General features: G+C 28.2%; 1 protein-coding gene across 1 annotated transcript in view; it reads right to left on the bottom strand.

Moving 5' to 3' along the window:
• LOC100206432 (probable ATP-dependent RNA helicase DDX60) overlaps positions 1 to 19,611 on the bottom strand; it is an 85,744-nt gene that overhangs the window by 46,967 nt on the left and 19,166 nt on the right. Inside the window, exon 4 of the mRNA XM_065806305.1 lies at positions 9,746 to 10,232. Coding sequence (XP_065662377.1) covers positions 9,746 to 10,232 — 487 coding nt within the window. The remainder of the gene's footprint in view (positions 1 to 9,745; positions 10,233 to 19,611) is intronic.

Raw genomic sequence — 19,611 nt, 5'->3', positions numbered from 1 at the left:
TTTTTAGCTTTTAGCAAGTTCTTTGCATCTTACAGTTAATAGAGATTTTTTAAGTTAAATTAGAACCCTCATTAACAAAATGCTGATTAAATTGTTTTGAAAATAAAGACTTATTTGCAATAGTTTCTTTTGTTGAATCTAATTTACTACCACTGCAAATTTTAGATAGTTCTTGCAATATGAACAAGCACTGTTGTGGCAAATATGTTTTGGACGTTGATATTCAATTGTTGGGTAAATCTGAAGAGGATATGCTACTACAGAGATTTTGATAATGAGGCACCAGCAGCGCTTGGTCAACTTAAAAGATTCATTTTGGCATTGTGGTTTATCCGGCTAATTTCCGTATGGAGGCTACATACCAAAGTTCGCAGAAAACAGTTTCAAAATCTCTCTACAGAGTATCATATTCCACCTCCACGGACAAAGAGTAAGTGAATTTTGTGTAAAAACGAAGTTAATTAGATAAAAAGCATGAAGAAATCGTAATTAAAAGAAAGCATAAATAAAGCGGACAGATATTGCACTTGATCTTAGATTGTTCGATTGAACTTATTATTATGTTATGATTTATTACATATTAGTAATATTTTATATATATCTCAATATATTACTATGTAATAATACTAGTGCACTTGTGGTGCCAGCATATTTATTATTAAGTGTTAATTAAAAACAGTTATTTAAATGTTTTACGTTTTTTAAGATAACCAATCAGCAAAACAACTTTTTTTATCCCAAAAAACAATGTAACAACCTTTTTTGCCGATTTCTAATTTCACTTGTTTTGAACAAGTTTCATTACACTATAAACGTTTTTGTTTTAGTTTAGGATCATGATGGCCAATTAAATCCTATCCAAAATTATAAAGCGACGCACAAAATTGGTTTTATTTTGATTAAAGCGTTCCGCTTTTGGTAAGAAATTTTATTTATTCAGTTTTTGTTGGTTTTTGGACGACGTTTTCACTTCATATTCATATTTTCATTTCATGTATCATATTTTCATATCATATGTCTTTTTCATGCATTCATATATCATTTTTCATATATCTTCGCCTAAAATTTATTAAAAGATACTTGTTCCTCTGGGATGCCTATCGTATCACTAATTTCAGGTTTAGTTAAACTTAAATCTTTACAAACAGTATTATAGACTTGCTCAATGATTTCTGGTGTTGTTGCGTATTTTGGACGTTCACTACGTTGTCCGCCTTCAACGCTTGTACAACCACGCTTAAACGCTAAAACCTATTAGTGCACAGTTGGAATCGAAGGAGCAGGCTCCTTAAACACTTTAACTGTTTTTTATGATTTTTTTTTTTTTTTGCCGATAATTCTTCCAAAACAAAGACTTTTATCACAGCATGATCGTCGTTCTTTTCCATTGAAACAAATTGCACTGACACGTCAACTTCAAATAGTTTGTAAATAAAGAATATGTTGACAAATCAAAATAAAATTTTTCATGTGTTCGAATGGAACATTAAATATTTAAATAGCGTATAAACAATGACTTAGAATAGAAAGCTGAATGGAGAACAAAGCCGAAAATCATTCAAAATTGCGGTACAGCCTTGGCGTAGTATAGTTATTCCATCGCCAAATATATTCCAAGTCAAAATATGCCACTGCGTTGAAAAGAGAAAATTTCTAAATATAGTTTGTTAACTGTAAAATATTTAATTGAAGTGGACTGGATAAGTTTTTAATAAATGTTTGAACTATGAAGAAGTGATCACAACAAAAATCACGATCTATGTTAAATAATCGTTTTTTAAATATCTATGGTATAAAAAAAGACTTTGTATACTAAGTATTAATATTAAAGTTTCAGACAATCTCTAGTATTTGTTTGTTTTTTTATTAATTATTTTTGTATTAACTGTTCAAATAGTTATAACTTTAAAAACGTGTTAAAATTAATTCAAAAAGACAAATAGGCTTTTTGTACTTGGTTTCATTTTTAAGTGTTCTTTTTTTTTTTGATAATTTATTTAACTAGTGCATTTTTTGTTTTTTTTGAAGGGTTTAAGCATACCCTGTGTAGGGTTCCCATACTCCTCATTTTTCTCGGTAGGAGAGTGCAGCCCTTAACTAGTTAAAGTTAAAATTATTAATGCGCTCTTCTTCGGGAAAAAACGGAGAACGATACCTCAAACCCTGCGTTATCTAAAGATTTATTCATTTTTTTTTTTTTTTTGTAATTATTTATTTTGCCGTTTAGAAATGTTTACATTGCAAATACATTTATATAAACTATTGACTGGAGCAAGAAGAAGGCGTTTTCAGCCTTATCGTCGAGCCCCATTTAAAAAAAAAAAATAATAATAGCAATAAATTCTACATTACCGTAACGTAAAAATATACATAAAATAACAAATAGAAATGAAAACTACGCATTGCCTGATAATACGTCTCATGAATGAAAGTTAGAGAATAAAAAAAGAATATAAATAATCTGACACAGAGGTTTAAAACCAGAAGAGTTATCATTTATTACCTGTCAAAACCCATTAGACTTGACTGGATTTAGCAACAGAAACAGAAAGGTTCCTATAATCGGAAAACTTCAAAGTCATCATCCGCAGTCTTGATATCCTCAATAAAGATTATACTCACAGAGAATTCGAATATGTTCTTTGTAGTCTCCAAGCATGGATTCAAATTTTTAAGATGATTTTGCTCATAAACACATGAAAATACATTTCATTTCTGTACTTTATAACACAAAGAAAAGAAACCTGAGACTAAACAATAAACCTAAATTGATTTTATGAGCAATAATTGAACTTGATGATAACTTCATCAAAAGTGGTGGTTTTGGAATAAGCAACAATGGTAATATTTTAAGGGGTGCTTTTACTGCATATGTACAAATGTACTTTTAAATCCTTTTGAAATTCATTTTATCTATTATTTATATTGCTTTACATGATTTGTAATGTATGATTTTTTTTTATATGATTTGCAACTCAATTTTTTACGATCTGCAAGATATTGCTATTATATTATCTGTCAAACAATCTTTAAGAATGTTTAACATGTAAAAATGGAAAAACATCTTTTTACAGCGGTACTCGACGATAAGACCATACCGTCTTCTGCGAGTAACCGCGTTCTTTATATATATATATATATATATATATTTATATATATATATATATATATATATATATATATATATATATATATATATATATATATATATATATATATATATATATATATTAAATATTTTTACTTGTAATTGTTTATATTATTTTATTTTAGCTTGTAAATTTTACGAAATATTAACGTTATGTTTTAAAATGTAATAAAGAACAAAAAAAAAAATGAATAAACAACTAAAATAGAGTTTATATAGTTTTTGCTATACTGACGACATTAAGAATAACTTAGGGTTAGGGGAATGCATAATATGCTTTAAAAATAGTATTCAAAAAGTAAAGTGTTTTATTGCTGTTTGAAGAGTGCCCAACTCAAAACAAATGCTATTTTTAGATAAAAGTAAACGATAAAAAAATGTGTGTGAAAAAGTTTATACTTACAAAACTTAAGCAAAAAATGTATATATATATATATATATATATATATATATATATATATATATATATATATATATATATATATATATATATATATATATATATATATATATATATATATATATACATATATATATATATATATATACATATATATATATATATATATATATATATATATATATATATATATTATATATATATATATATATATATATATATATATATATATATATATATATATATTAGGGCGCTCTAGAGAAGCATGGTGAAAAAAAAATTCTCTCAGAATCTTGCTCCCTTTCAATTTTCCCATTCATCTATTCTGTGATAAATACAAAATATTAAGTCGTTTAGTCATGTTTAAGCCTTGCCACCAGCTCCCTGAATTTTCCTTTTAAAAGTTATGTTAGTCCTTTTTTTCTAAATTAATCTAAATATTTTTCTAAACTTTTTCTAAATTTTTTTTTAGGAAAAAAAAAAATTTAATGAAAGAAGTTAAACAAGAATTACTCATCAGACAGAAGCAGACTATTGTTTGTTTGAAAAACATTTTGTTTGTTTTAAAATTTTTCAACAAAATATATGTCAAACAGATTTGATTAAAACGTATTATGTGAAATATTGTAGCGCTGTATAGTGTATATATTACACTATAATACGGAATCATTAGTTTTTAAGGAAGTATTAAAAATGATCATGAATTTCCTCAGGAAAGATATTGGCATCTGGTTATTAGGAAAACCAATAACTGAATTACTACCAACAAGAATTCCTTTGAAGGGAGATGTGCTGCGTTTCTTTTTTTTTTTGAAGGACGGGCCAATGAAACAAATCAAACATGTCAGTTGTAATGGTACTATAGCTGAAAAAGTTGTAGTGGAAATTCAAAATCAATGAGATGAAGCTGGAATTACAATACAATGCAAAGACAAAGTTAAAGCTAAAATATTGGATCTCTATAATATTTATAGAACACTCCAGAAGAAAAAAGGATGTCAATCAAATAAAGCAAAGTAAAAACTGTTTATTGAAGATACGAAAAAATACTTTTATATTGTTCACCAAGATCCTCAAAACAAAATAGAAATGGACCGGCTTCGTAGTGATGAGCAAAAAAAAGAAGATGTTGAATTTCTTACAGCCTTTAATCTCAAAAAAGAGTTATTTTTGGATCAGTAGACAAAAAGTACAAACGAAAAGTTTCTCAAAAAATACAGAGAGCGAAAATTGAATTGGCAAGAAAAATGGCTGAAGAACTGAGAAGTCAAAATAATCTGGCAGCAACAATGAGCGCCAATCCTGAAACGATAATTGTTGACTCCCTCGAGTCAGACATGGAATTAGAAGAGGATATTAGTGTTACATGTGGTTCAGACGAATGTGAAAATGAAGATTTTGAATGTCAGGAAGCTGATATTGTAACAAAGATAACCAAACCTAACAGAGAAGTCAAAATTACACTGGATCTTCCAAAAAATCGTTTCAAAAGTGATAAAATTTCAACAATGGCAGACCGCTTGAATTTATTAGCTGGTAAAAGAACGGCCTTCATGGCGGCAATACTCGCAGAGGGTGGAGCTGATTTGAAGTGTGTAACTTTATCGAAAACAAGCAGTAGGACGGCTGCTAAAAAGCTTTGAATAGAGAATGCCAATGAGATTGAAAGTACATTTTTTTCCCCGAAGTACGTAACATTACATTGGGATGGGAAAATTGTTCCTTAGGATGCTGAACGGCTAGGTGTTCTTGTAGCTGGAATGCCAAACTATAAAGAAATTAAACTTCTTGGGATTCCAGTTATCTTGAATGGAACTAGCGTTACAATGGCTAATAGTAGCTATTCTGTTGTAGTCAAGTGGAAAGTAGAACAGTCCATTGTTGGTCTTGTTTTCGATACTACTGCATCAAATTCAGGATGGAAAAATGGTGCATGTGTACAGTTGGAATCAGTGCTAAACAAGAAAGTATTATATTTTGCTTGTCGTCATCATGTGATGGAGAGAATTTTGTGTTCCGCATAGCAACAGATTTTTGGTCCAACATCCGGTCCGGACACCCCTGAATTTATGGAATTTAAAAAATCTTGGGATACAACAAAACAACGATTGAATTTCAAAATTTTAAATATTACTGATCGACGCCTCAAGCAACAGAAGGAAAATGATGTTAATTTCTTGCAACAAATCGTGGCCTCAGATGGTAACAGCATGCCTCGTGATGACTACAGAGAATGTGCAGAACTTGTGCTCATACTTCTTGGAGAAACGCCTCCTCGCGGAGTGCACTGGCTCAAGCCTGGTGCACACTATCATGCACGCTGGATGGCAACTATTATATACAGTGCTAAAATGTATGCTTTTGGCGATAAGCTGAATTATGATCCTGAAAAAATGGAAAAATTGCATCGTATTTGCACATTCAATGCCCTATTCTATATGAAAGCGTGGTTAGGCGCCCCTTCAGCAGCCGATGCACCATCAAATGATCTTCAGTTATGGCATGATCAACATATGTTCAAGAAAATTAACCCCAAGTTGCTGGAGCAACAATTTCAGCATTTAACAGGCATATGTGGTATCTGGCAGAAAAAACGGTCACATTTTCGCTCTTTTCAAATTTGGTGTCAGATTCGGAAAAAAAACAAATCGCCAAACAACTTATCAAAGCAAAAAAAGACAGACCACTAGATAAAGGTGTTCCTGCCTTCCCACAGCTATTATCCTCAACAAAATTAGTACATCTGATTGGCAAGAAATCCTGGCTCCTGTTCAATTTACTTGGAATTAAAACAGCCTGGTTGCACTTGCCTCCAAAGCAGTGGGAAATCGACAATTATTTTCAAGAAAAGGCAATGTTTATAAGTCAAGCAAAAGTTGTCAATGATTTAGCCGAGAGGGCAATGAAGCTCATCACAGACTTTTCAAATACTTTATCAAGAGACGAAGCACAAAAACAATATATGTTACAAGTGGTGGAACACCCTGGTGGAACAACACATGTTTTTGTCATGGTGGCAATGCTTAGAGTTATTTTAAAATCTTGAAGTACAATTTTTTTTCACTTTAAGTACTGAAAGGAATGGGAAAATACCCGGGGAGCAAAGTAATTTTGAGAAAAAAAATTTTGAGGACCCTAATATATATATATATATATATATATATATATATATATATATATATATATATATATATATATATATATATATATATATATATATATATATATATATATATATATATATATATATATATATATATATATATATATATATATATATATATATATATATATATATATATATATATATATATATATATATATATATATATATATAAATATCTTATGCAGCATAAATAACTTTATAAACACTTATTGTTAATTAAATTGTTGATTTAAAAAAAGTTTATTTCTAATATACTTTATTTTTTATTAATTTTGTTACTTATGCCTCTTTTAAAGAACTATTATTTAGAGTAAATATTTATCATGAAAAGATAAATTTGCAATATGCAAAATTTATTTTTTATTGAACATAGTAAATATTTTATAATTTATTTCATCCTGCCTAATTTTTAAAAAAACAATAAATTATTAGTAGCTAAAAAGTAGAAACAGAAGTAAAATTAAGTCTTTATATACGTCCCAGTGGGTACGGGACCTAATAAAGACTCCGAGAGTGATAGCTAATAAAATGAACACATTTTTTATTTCAGTTGGAAAAATTTAGCTAAAAGTATTCAAACCGAAACAAAAAAAATTATTAACATCAATTTTTCATTAGTGTCTTGTCTAGGTTCTTTTGAATTATCTTTTGATGAGTTTGATAAAGCATTTAAAATCCTTAAGTCAAATAAAGCAATAGGTCATGATGATATTAGCGGAAACGTGTTTATTAACTCATATGAAACCATAAAAATATGCTATATAAAGTATTTAAATGTTTAATTGATCAAGGAATATTTCTTGATTAGTTGAAAATAGCGAAAGTTACACCAATATTTAAAGGAGGAGAGTTGTTGAATGTCAGTAATTACCATCCTATCTCTGTTCTCTTTTTTTTTTTTCTAAAATTTTAGAGAGAATTCTTTATAACAAAATTTTCCAGCATCTGTCTCAAAATAATATATTATATATAAATCAATATGGGTTTAAGAAAGATAACTCTACTGAGCACGCTATACTAAAAATAACTCAATATATTACAGATTCATTTGAAAAGTCCAAATTTACTTTAGGCATTTTTGTTGACTTATTAAAAGCATTTGATATGATTGACCATAAAATCCTTTTCAAAAACTAAAATATTATGGACTCACAGGAAATTTTCTTACGCTAATAAAAAGTTATTTACGCAATAGAAAACAATTTGTTCATTTTGACCAATCATTGCGATCTCAATTATTAGTAATAACGTGCGGAGTTCCTCAAGGATCTTTACTAGGACCTCCTCTTTTTCTCATTCACGTAAACGACCTCTATGAAGCATCCAATTTGATTACAGTTATGTTTGCTGATGACACAAATTTTTTTTATCTCATAACGACATAACGACACTATTTTCTTGTATGGACAATGAACTAATGAAAGTTTCTCAATGGTTTAAATCAAAACTTTCTCTTAATATTGAAAAAACAAAATGGTCTCTTTTTCATTCTAACTCTAAAAAGTGTCTACTTCCAATCGAGCTTCCTCCTCTTTTTATTGATCGCGTTCTAATTAAGAGAGCAACATGTACAAACTTTTTAGGGGTTTCAACTGATGAAAATCTCACACGGAAAGACCATATCAAAAACATTACCTGCAAAATTTTGAAAACTATAGGTATATTATATAAAGCAAGAAGCATGTTAAATAAACATATTTTAACTCAACCACTCATTTATTCATAGCCACATAAACTATGCGAATGCGGCTTGGGGTAGTGTCAATAAAAGTAAATTAGAACCTCTTCATCGCCAACAAAAACATGCTGCACGTCTTATTAATTTTAAAGACTGTTTTTCACATGCTAAGCCTGTTTTTAATGAAATGAATATTTTTAACTAAATATTTTTAATGTACTGCGTTTTATGTTTAAATGTGAAACTCGAACAGCTCCGGTTTCTTTTTACAATTTATATTCCTTAAAAGAAAACAATAAGTATAATTTACAAAATGATAATCTCCTTCTTCGACCAGTTTTCAGAACCAATTTAGGCAAGTTTTGTATTTCTTATTGAGGGGCGCCTCTATGGAGCAAAATAGTTTTGAAATATTTTGATTTTTCTCAAGACTGGAACTTTTTTGCATTTAAAAGGAAATTAAAAAATATCATTCTCTCTATTAAAAACATACTTATATATTTTTAAATTTATTTATTTTGATTTATTTATAATATTTTTACAAATTCTTATATAAAAAATATTTATTTGACTATATACTTGTATATTTAAATTTTGTTTTGTTAATTTTATTTTTGTGTATCATGTTAATTTAATTTATACATTTTATACCTATCAAGTTTTTTATTTTAAGTATTTAAATAAAGCGTTAATTTTTACTTCTAACTTTCGTCTCATAAACTTTATTTAACTGCCTTATTTATTTTATACACATTAAAAAATTGTTTTAAACACGTAACGATTGTAAGCGGTTCTAGATTACAAGATCATCTGATCTTCTGCAAGTCTCCGCGTTCTTATTTTATATGTAACAAAATTTGTAATTTTTTTTTATATGCATTTTAATTTCATTTATTTTATTGTAATAGTTATTATGAAGAAATAAAAGAGCAAAAAAAAAAACGTCTTTTGAACGTTCAAACGACGTTCAAAACCTTTAAACAACGTTCAAAAAGACGTTATGTATGTATGTATGTATGTATGTATGTATGTATGTATGTATGTATGTATGTATGTATGTATGTATGTATGTATGTATGTATGTATGTATGTATGTATGTATGTATGTATGTATGTATGTATGTATGTATGTATCTATGTATGTATGTATGTATGTATGTATGTATGTATGTATGTATGTATGTATGTATGTATGTATGTATGTATGTATGTATGTATGTATGTATGTATGTATGTATGTATGTAAACTTAAAATTGTTATCAAAAATTCATTAAAATTATTATTTAAATATAATAAAATAAAAGTTTATTTTTAAAAATCATATGTTTATTAATAATATTTTTATTTTATACCTTATTAGAGTATTGTCATTAGCCTTTTCATCAACTTGACCATTAAGACAAATGAACAGACGTAAACATAAAGACGGAGTCATTGGAAAATTTCCTAATAGTTCAGGTAGATTTCCGGTAACTAAGTTTGATACTTTTCCATTGGAAATTCCATGAAACACAACATTTCCTGTATTATCAAACCCCCTACGGCCAGCACGACCTGACATTTGTCGAAACATCAATGGAGTTAAATGAACATTGTCACCAGCAAAAACAACTGTTTTACAAGGTACATGAATACCAAGTGCAAGTGTGGAAGTAGCAACAACAATATTTAAAAATCTTTTTCTAAATAATATTTCAACAGTTGTTCTTAACTTATTATTCATGCCAGCATGGTGCATGGCAATGCCATAGCGTATTCCTTTCATAAAATCCATAGGAGCAGTCTCAGACACTCTATTATACAGATAACTTAAATCTTCTTTCATAAATACACCTATACCTAAAGAAAAAAATTATAAAAGTATATATAAATTATAAATATAAATATATAAAATAAAACTCATACTTCTACACCGCGGACCTTATATTAGGACATTTTTCCCCCTGCTTGTTAATAACGAGAAAAACACATTTAAATGGTTCAAAAGTTAACCAAACCGTTTTTCATTATTTACGGACTTAAATTTTCTTTTTCTTTTTTAGTAAAATAATGTAAACAATTTATTCTTTTACTTTCTTTTACTTTTATTTGTTCTAAATTTATTTTTCAAAAATCTTATTTCTAAATAAAAATAGTTATATCGATACACCGATCCGATCAGAAAAAACGTGTAGAAATATTGAGGTCTGGATCATTGAGCTTTCCTTTAGTTTAGATTATTTATCCTAAAATAAACTCAATGGATTTAGATTTAATTAATAAAATGAAAGTTTATGAGTTAAAGCAGCATCTAAGACTTCGAAATTTGCGTGTTTCTGGAACAAAGAGGGAATTGGTTGCTCGTGTATTTTCAACAATGGAAAACTTTATTGAGTCTAACTGCTACCGAGTCTACTAACTGCTACCGAGGCAGTCGAAGAACTCAAAGATGAATATCAAAAAAAACTTTTAATAAACAATGTTAATTGCAGTTTATCTTATTAGATAGTTACCTGAAGAGGACAGTATTAAACAATGGCCAATGGTTTTGTATACAGATATTTTTAACTACTTGATGTTTAACCCATCTGAATTAGACAAAAATGACTTGAATTGCAATGAATGATTATAAAAATTTGAAAGCTTTTAGTTTTTATAAAACAGGCTGCCTTCAAAAACTCTCATATCACTCAAGTGAAGAAAGTCCATTTTTTGCAATTAGATCAAGTGAAGAAAGTCCATTTTTTGCAATTAGAGGTGAATGCAGACATTCACAATGACACAAGCCATAAACTGTGGTTGATAATAGAGAAAGAAACTGCAAAAATTCAACCTTTTCACTGCACATGTATGGCAGGAATGAGCCAAACACTATTTTTTTAAGCTGTTCAACTTTTATAACCGTAGCAGGCCATGAACTTGGGCGGCGATCACCTTTAATAATTGGCAAGTGAACGTGAACTACCACCTCAATTTTTTGAGTTTGCGTACATACACTTGTTGAACATCACCCATCCACCCCCTCCCCCCACGTACGCAAATTACTCAACTTAGGACACCTCCTCCCTACCCCCTTCTCGCGCACGTAATATATGTGCGACCCCTAATCATGAGTGTTCTAAATACCTCTAAAATAGACACTTAGGAGGTCATGACCACTGAATTAACTTATTAACATTTTTAATTATCAAACAAAACGGTGATTTATCTAATAAAAACGCGGACGCGTGTAATAAAAATAAACAAAATTTAAGATTTTAGCAACGAAACAAAATCTGTTACTACCAGTGTTAAGCCTGCTCTAAAAAGGCAGAAGAAGGGGAGGAATTCCTGACCCTAGACTTGCTATGGGTTAAAAACGCATACCAAACTTATTGGCCTTTTTTTTTCGGAAAATATACAAATACAAGAACGTAATGTTCATGAAGGTTTGAAAAAAGATCAATGTAATTGTAATCTTCCATTCAATCTTTACTTTTTTCCAAGTTCTTTAATAAAAATTCTGGAGAAATAGAAAAGTGGAAAGGTTATTAAAAAGGAAAGCTAAAAATAAGAAAATGCAACAGTGATTGTGTATGTTCGATGAACATAAAGCCAAAAAGGAGTTTATATGAACTTTGTACAAAATAGAACGTTTTAGTTTTGAAAGGAATAATGTGTTAGCACAAATTCCTGTGCTAACACATTATTCCTTGAATACTATTATTTAACGACTTTAAGGTTTTATATTTCCATCTCTTGAATTATTGACCATACACGTTTCAAGTTACAGAGTACAGCACAAATCCCACAATATCATCAACATGACGCAACATTGTTAGAGGAAAAACATTGTCTAAAATTCTACAAGTTTTCATTCTATTAAGGACTTGTTCAACGTGTATTCTTAAGTTAGCTATTTTTTTAGTTTTTTACGTTCAGGTGCAATCATTTGACTTTTGAGACAAGCACCTCTAGGAATTATCAAAGTACAAAATCTTAACAAAAGTTCTTCTTGAATTTGAAATCCACGATCTGCCATGACTTCATTGTCACGCTCTAACAAGTCATAAAAACTACTGTCTTTTGTTATAAAATTATCTGAACATCTTCCACCATAACAATCAGATAAAAAAGTGATAAACCACTTGGCGAAATTCCAACAAAAAACTTAAACGTACTGTGTTGTTTATAATCAGACCAAGTTGTGCTAAAAGAGACTTGGGTCGTTCAATAAAAACTTCAGCACAATCAATAATCACACAACACTTGTAATATCCTGCATTCTTAATCACTAGGCATATTTTCCCTGATGGTTTCACGTGGAAGTCATACAATAAGAGCACTGCCTAACAGAATATAAGTTTAATCCATGTAGTAAATGTGTTAGAAAAATTAGTAGGAGAAATTCCAAATCGTTCTGCAATGTCTTCATTAAGAATATCAAGGTGAAGTCGGACAAGTGTTAAAAAAAATTCCTTACGATGAGAAAGTTTTCTATATTTAGTTGACTGAAATCTGCGCTTTAATTTTTTATCATTCTGAACATGTTTTGGTCCTCGCCAGTAACTATGCTTTTGAAGAAATGTTATAATAAATAAGAAGATGGCATTAAATAAAGCTATTGTAGATATTCCTGTATAAAAATTCATTTTTTGTCTTTTTTAACTTAGTTACATGAAAAAATCAACAATTACATAGTTTGATTAACTTGTTTTTAGTTTAGTTGCTTCAAGGATACATTTAAGAAATTACCTTTTTTGACATGAGAATCAATCACAGACGTTTTAAAATTACATCCTTCACACACATTTAGCAATGACTGGCTAGCATATGATTGCTCACAGCTTGGCGGTGGTAAATAAATTGTATTATCATTATTATTACTTAACTGATTGGTATTATCTTCAGTTGTATTATTATTTGTGTCATTACATTCTGTACTAATACTTTTCGAAATTAAAAAGTTCAATTTTTTACAACGTTTATATAAACTCTTTCTTGGCTTAATGTTAGCAGAATTATATCCCATATTTAAAGTAGGATCTGGATAAGCGATGGTCGGTGTTCCATCTACAAAATGCATCGAACAAACACGATCACTGTCGCATGGTTTCCATTTTTTCTTATTTTTCCTTCTCTTTTTAATAAAAAAGAGAGGGTAAAATAAGAAAAGTTTTCCACTTTTCTCTTTCTCTAGAATTTCTTAAGGACTTGGAAAACAGTAAAGATTGAAAGGACGATTACAACCATATATATATATATATATATATATATATATATATATATATATATATATATATATATATATATATATATATATATATATATATATATATATATATATATATATATATATATATATATATATATATATATATATATATATATATATATATATATATATAATACAGGAGCGGATCCAGGCTGTCGCATGTGTAGCAATTGCTACAGTCAGCTCAGTTTTTTTTATTTTTTTATTTTTTCATACATTTTTTTTTTTTTTCATGCAATAGAGAAAAATAATTTATATAAGATCTGGAGGTTACAAGTAATTAAAATACGGGGCTTCAAATGTTTATTTAAAATTGTGTCTGAGCCAAGTTGACTGTATTACGGAAATATTTTATTCGGGAAAATAAAATGCTTTACTCAAAAACCCATGTTTTTAACCGGTTTTGTCTCACATGCCAATAAATTTTTGAAAGAATGTCAAACATTTTGGAGCTTACAACTTAAATTGATCTGGGAGTTAAATAAAATGGCAAATCGACTTAGCAATTGTAGCAAAAGTCAGTTTGTCATATTTTAAAACAACTCTATACATACCCCCGATAATTTATTATATATTAAGTCTATTTAGCTGCAATTTTTTTATTAACTAGGAGGTCTTACGTCGTGACTAAAAGTCATCAAGCGAGAACCTGTAACAAAAAAAAATTTGTGTAGCAAAAACAGAAATTCTGTTAAATATCCACTCTCCAATTTTTTATAATTGGTTTTATAATTGTAAAGACTAAGTTAAATAGTGCCGTCTGTTGGTTTCTTTATTTAGTCTATTATGAAAATGGTAAAATTTGTTTACATTTATGAAAAATGGTGAAATGTCTTTATTGCTGTTCTTCAAGTTATTTATCATTGACGTCAAACGATTTAAAAACGTTTTAAAAATTTATAAATTTCCCAGAGACAAAGAGAAGAAAACACGTTGGATAAAATGTTTACCTATTGCGAGTTTTTAAACGTCTCACAACACTTTAGCATATGATCTGATTGACATCAAAAACTTCAAAAATGTTAAACTAAAACTACATTTTGCACAATTTTCCTCTCAGATAGATTTTTTAGTTTATTCAAAAATTGCAAAGAACTTTTTACTACTTTTTGTTTTAAATTGAAAATTTCTACTAGGAACTATTATTCTCTGTGACAAGGTGTATGTTACAAAAATGTTATTGTATCAGGAAGTTGTTGTTTTTGGAAAACCAGTGGTATAAATTCTTTTTTGAAAAACGTTATAATATAGATATAAATCAACGTAATAAACATCTTTCCATGTTATTGACCCATTTCCGATCAAGATGGTAAGACGAGTATTTAAAAAATCTGTGAGAATATCATAAATCTTCCAAGGCTAAAGCCTCAGCTCTAATTAAAAATGGTGATATAGTTTTAATAAATGACTACCCTAGGAATTGTCTAATTAAACTATATCAAAGGAACTTTCTACTACTCTTTTTTTTTAACTCCTACTAGGAATTATTGTTCTCTGAGACAAAGTGTATGTTTCAAAAAGGTTATTGTATCAGGAAGTTGCTGTTTTGGGAAAACCATTAATATAAATTCTCCTTCGAAAAGTGTTTTAGATTGTAATACAAGTTATATGTTTGATGGTCCTAAATTTCTTTTTAAAATGTTGTGAAAACCTGTAAACAAATAAATTCCTAATTTTTATGTGATCAAATTTATTTAACTTTAAAATCAGTAAGAAAGTCAAATAGCAAAGACAATTATATGTGATAAAAATCTAGCTCTAATATTTAATGAAAAACCTTGGTTAACTACAGATGGAACTCTTTTGCTGTTTGACTTTTGTCCGCGTTATCAAAAACATACAAAATAATGAACTCAAAAAGCGAAACATTTTTTTATGATAATACTTACAATGCTCTTTTTAATCACCGTAAAACCTCTACTATCACAAGCATTAATAAGACTGGTGATTTTATTAAACTTGCTGTCACATAATGGAAAACTTTTAATCTAAAAAGTGTGGGCATATATATTTTAGGTTCAATAATGATCAAAAAGCTTCCTCAGAGATCTAAATGATAAACAAAAAAAGTCTGTTTTGGATTTTTGCGATACAGCATTATGCATGAAAAAAATCAGAAAATAGGCATATAATATCAATGCACGTCACAAGGCATTTCACAAATTATACACGTGAAGAAATAGTCTAGCTGATTAAAACACTATCAAGAGAAACACTTTTGTTACAAATATATTATGTTAGGAAAATTTGTTACTCAACTTCTTGAAACATAATTTAGAAATTTAAGAAAAGTATCTTTAGACATATTTTTAGGTGTTCTTCGAAACCAAAGAAGTCTTGTTTACAATAACATATATTTTGAAATTAAGATTTGCTTAACGAATATGAAATTTTGACAGTATAATGTTTAATTTTTTTAAATTTTGGTCAATATCCAAATCATTTGAAATTAAAAAAATTTTAAAGGTGGATTAAAAAGTCTTTTTGACAATAATGTTCAATGGCTTTTCTTCAATTTGATTAAAGATAAAGTTTGTTTAACTTCCATATTCAATACTTTTATGCTTTAATGCATTACTTAATTGAAATTGAGTGTTATCATCACAATATACTTTCCTATATTAATTTATTCAAACCCACTGAAAACTTTCTACACCAAAATCAATCAAAGAACTATGTTGTTTTAAACAATGATTGACCATATTAGGTTTATCTTGTTTAGATTGACATTTATTTATTGACACTTTTCTTTTTATTATTTGCTGATATTTGTTGATTGTATTGTTAATTGTAATATGCCTGAAGTTCACTGTTTTGGGATTTTAAAATCATTTTTTTTATTTATTTAAAGCAATATATTTTTATTGAAAAGTTTAGTTACTTTAGTTCTTTTTTTTATTTGATTTAAAATCTGTTTCATTTTCATTATTTGGCAAAAAGTTTATTGAAATGAAGTTTATTAAAAATATGAAAATATTTATAAATTATTTTTATAAATTTATATAAACCGTTATAGTGTCTATTTTAATTTTCAGATATTTTATAAAGTAAGCCATTAAATAAAGCGTAATGTGTTTTAAAACAAATTTTAATTAAATAAAAAAGTTAAATTTTAAACAAATTTAGATTAAATTTGACGTTTTCATTTTCAAATATCAACCTCCAATTTTTTTGCTGACCAAAACATTTTAACAACCACAAATATTTTGTTGATTTAAATATATATGTAAATTTATATGATGTTTTGTGTATTATTTGACTTTAATACATTGACTGGCAATAGGAATACCAAGAACAAAATGCAAATACATCGACATATGATAAGGGTTCGTTCAGGGTTTGTATTCATGATTAAAAGTCATAAAAAACAAGTAAACTATCATTTGGTTAAAAAGTTTTCAGTTTAACTACATGGTTTTAACTTCGCATAAATCAAGTAACGTTTTTCTGCTCTAAACGGACGAAAGAAGAAAGCAGTGGTAAAGGACCTCATGTATCACAATAAGCCACTGTACATCAAAGGCTGGCGTAAATGGTGTGTGATACCCTCCCTCCACCCCCTATCAATGAATTTTATTTCATGTCTGCAAATTTAGCTCTTTTAGACCGCAAATCGGTATATGTAGATCATATAGTTCAGTCGGCAAACTTGCACTTCTAGGACTGTCGGCAAATGTGAAAAACGAGGACCTTTTTTTTTTTGGACAAAAAATATTTATGGCATTTTTGCTACAATCAATAAAAATCCTGGATTCGTCCCTGCAATATATATATAAAGCGGCGTTTACGGCGAGCAAAGATGGCGGCTTAATTGAGCATCAATTTACGTTTTTTAATTCATGGTTGTTAAAGCAATCACCAAAGAAAAACGAATAAAGAACATAATCAATATATTCATAATTCAATATATTCAGTTGTTGAAAATTGTTGTTTTCTGGTTGATGTTTTCTGGTTGTAAAGTTGTTTAATATATTCAGTTTTTGAAAGTTGTTGTTTTGTTTTTTTTTTGGTAAATTTGAACAGATTTGTTTCTGATTTGAATTTTATAAAAGAAAAATAACTTAATCATAATAAAATAAAATAAAATAAATAATAGAAAATACATTGAAAAATATCGAGCAACTAATCGCAAACTCGAAGAACAAAAAAAGACTATTATAAAAGAAACCTGTTTAAATGATCAAGAAAAAAATTGTCTTTTTATAATTAGTGCAAATTTAAAAATACTCACTAACCAATTAGATAAAAATGAAAAAGAAATAGACACTAACAAATCGTAAGTCATGAGTAGAAAACGATCTACGTGATTTAAAGAAAGTCTAAACTTTCAAGAAATAAACTTCACGGAAAATTTAAATTAGATCACGAAGCGTTATGAAAAAGAAAGAAACAATTTAAATAAAAAGACATTAAATTTGGAGAACCGGTCTCGAAGGAATAATTTAAGAATAAACGGAATATATGAAAACCAAATGAAAATTGCGAAAATGTAGTAAAGAAAATGTTCAAAAAACAACTTAAAATTAACAATGATATTATTATAGAAAGAGCTCATAGAACAGGCCAACCTAAAGAAGATGAGAAACTAAGAACTATTATCCTAAAGTTATAAAAAAGACGAAACAAAAATACTCAACGCTACAAAAAACTTGCGAGGAACAGGGATACATGCTAATGAGATTTCGCCAAAGAAACGATCGAAAGCCGAAAAAAGTTGTGGAAAGAGGTCAAAAAGCTGCGACTTGAACGTAATTAGTTATAAAGTGCAGTTATAAAGTATGATAAAATTTTTTTCTAGAGAATTTTATCATACTTTATAACTGCACTTTATAACTCCGACCCAGATATTAATTATTTTTATGATACAAAAATCGAATGTTTCATTTTCATATGTTTTGTATTTTCATGATACAAAAATCGAATCTTTTATCCAAACGAATTAAAAGGAATTCTATTTAAGAATGTTTACGAGGAAAGCAACGATCAATTTAGAATTTTACACGTAAATATAATAAGCATTAATCGTAATTTTGAAAAGTTCTAAAATTTACTCGAGGAAACTAAATACTTTTTTATTATTATTTGCTTAACTGAAACTTGGACTACCTCAAATGACTAATAAAAATTCTAATTTTCTCTTTCTCATTTTGAAATGATTTTTCTTGAAATAAGCGCGGTGGTGGAGTTCTAATTTACTTTCATGAAAATATTATGCTCTGTTATAGAAATGATCTTAGCGTGTCTGACAGCGATGGAAAAATACCAACAGTTGAAATTATTAATAAACGAAGCTAAAACATTCTAATTAGCCGTTGTTACCGCCAAAAAGCTTGAGCAAGAACTTGAGCATGTTTTTACAGCGAAAAGTTATTGCGAAAGGTAACAACGAAAAAAAAAATCTTTCTAGTTGGTGATTTTAATATGAATTATTTTGACTACAATCAGGGCCGGTTTAAGGATTTTTTTTTGCATATGCGAGATCAAGGTTTGGCGCCCCTTATTATAAAAAAAAGTGTAGTCATTTAAAACGCTAAAAAGTATTTTTAGGGTTTTTAAATAATAAGATGAGTATATTTGGATGTGATTGTTTCTTAAAAGATAAATGAACAATCAAATATATTTTAGTAGAGTAGGTTATATAAATAAACCAATAATTTTTCACGACAGTTGTAATAAAAAAATCAAAATGTGATAAGAAAAAGTGATAGGAAAATCAAATTCAAAAAAATCAAAAAAATCAAAATGTGATAGCAAAAAAGTGATAGGAAAAAATAAAAGAGTTATAAATAGCCAAATAGATAAGCAGAGGATAAAACCCGTCTTTGGAAATAAAGTCATTAACAACAGAAGCTCGATTGCAGGGCAACGTATTATTCGAGAGTCTTATATATTTGTAGGCGGCGTTTGTAATTCCTTATCTGAAGAAGATCTTTCGAACTACATGAATAAAGAAATTGGTATTACACCTTAAGACATCAAGCTTAA

Source organism: Hydra vulgaris, chromosome 09 (genome assembly GCF_038396675.1).
Source record: "Hydra vulgaris chromosome 09, alternate assembly HydraT2T_AEP".
NCBI classification, from domain to species: Eukaryota; Metazoa; Cnidaria; class Hydrozoa; order Anthoathecata; family Hydridae; genus Hydra; species Hydra vulgaris.
The sequence above is the reverse complement of the archived record's forward strand: the minus strand, read 5'-3'. Positions and strand labels throughout refer to the sequence as shown.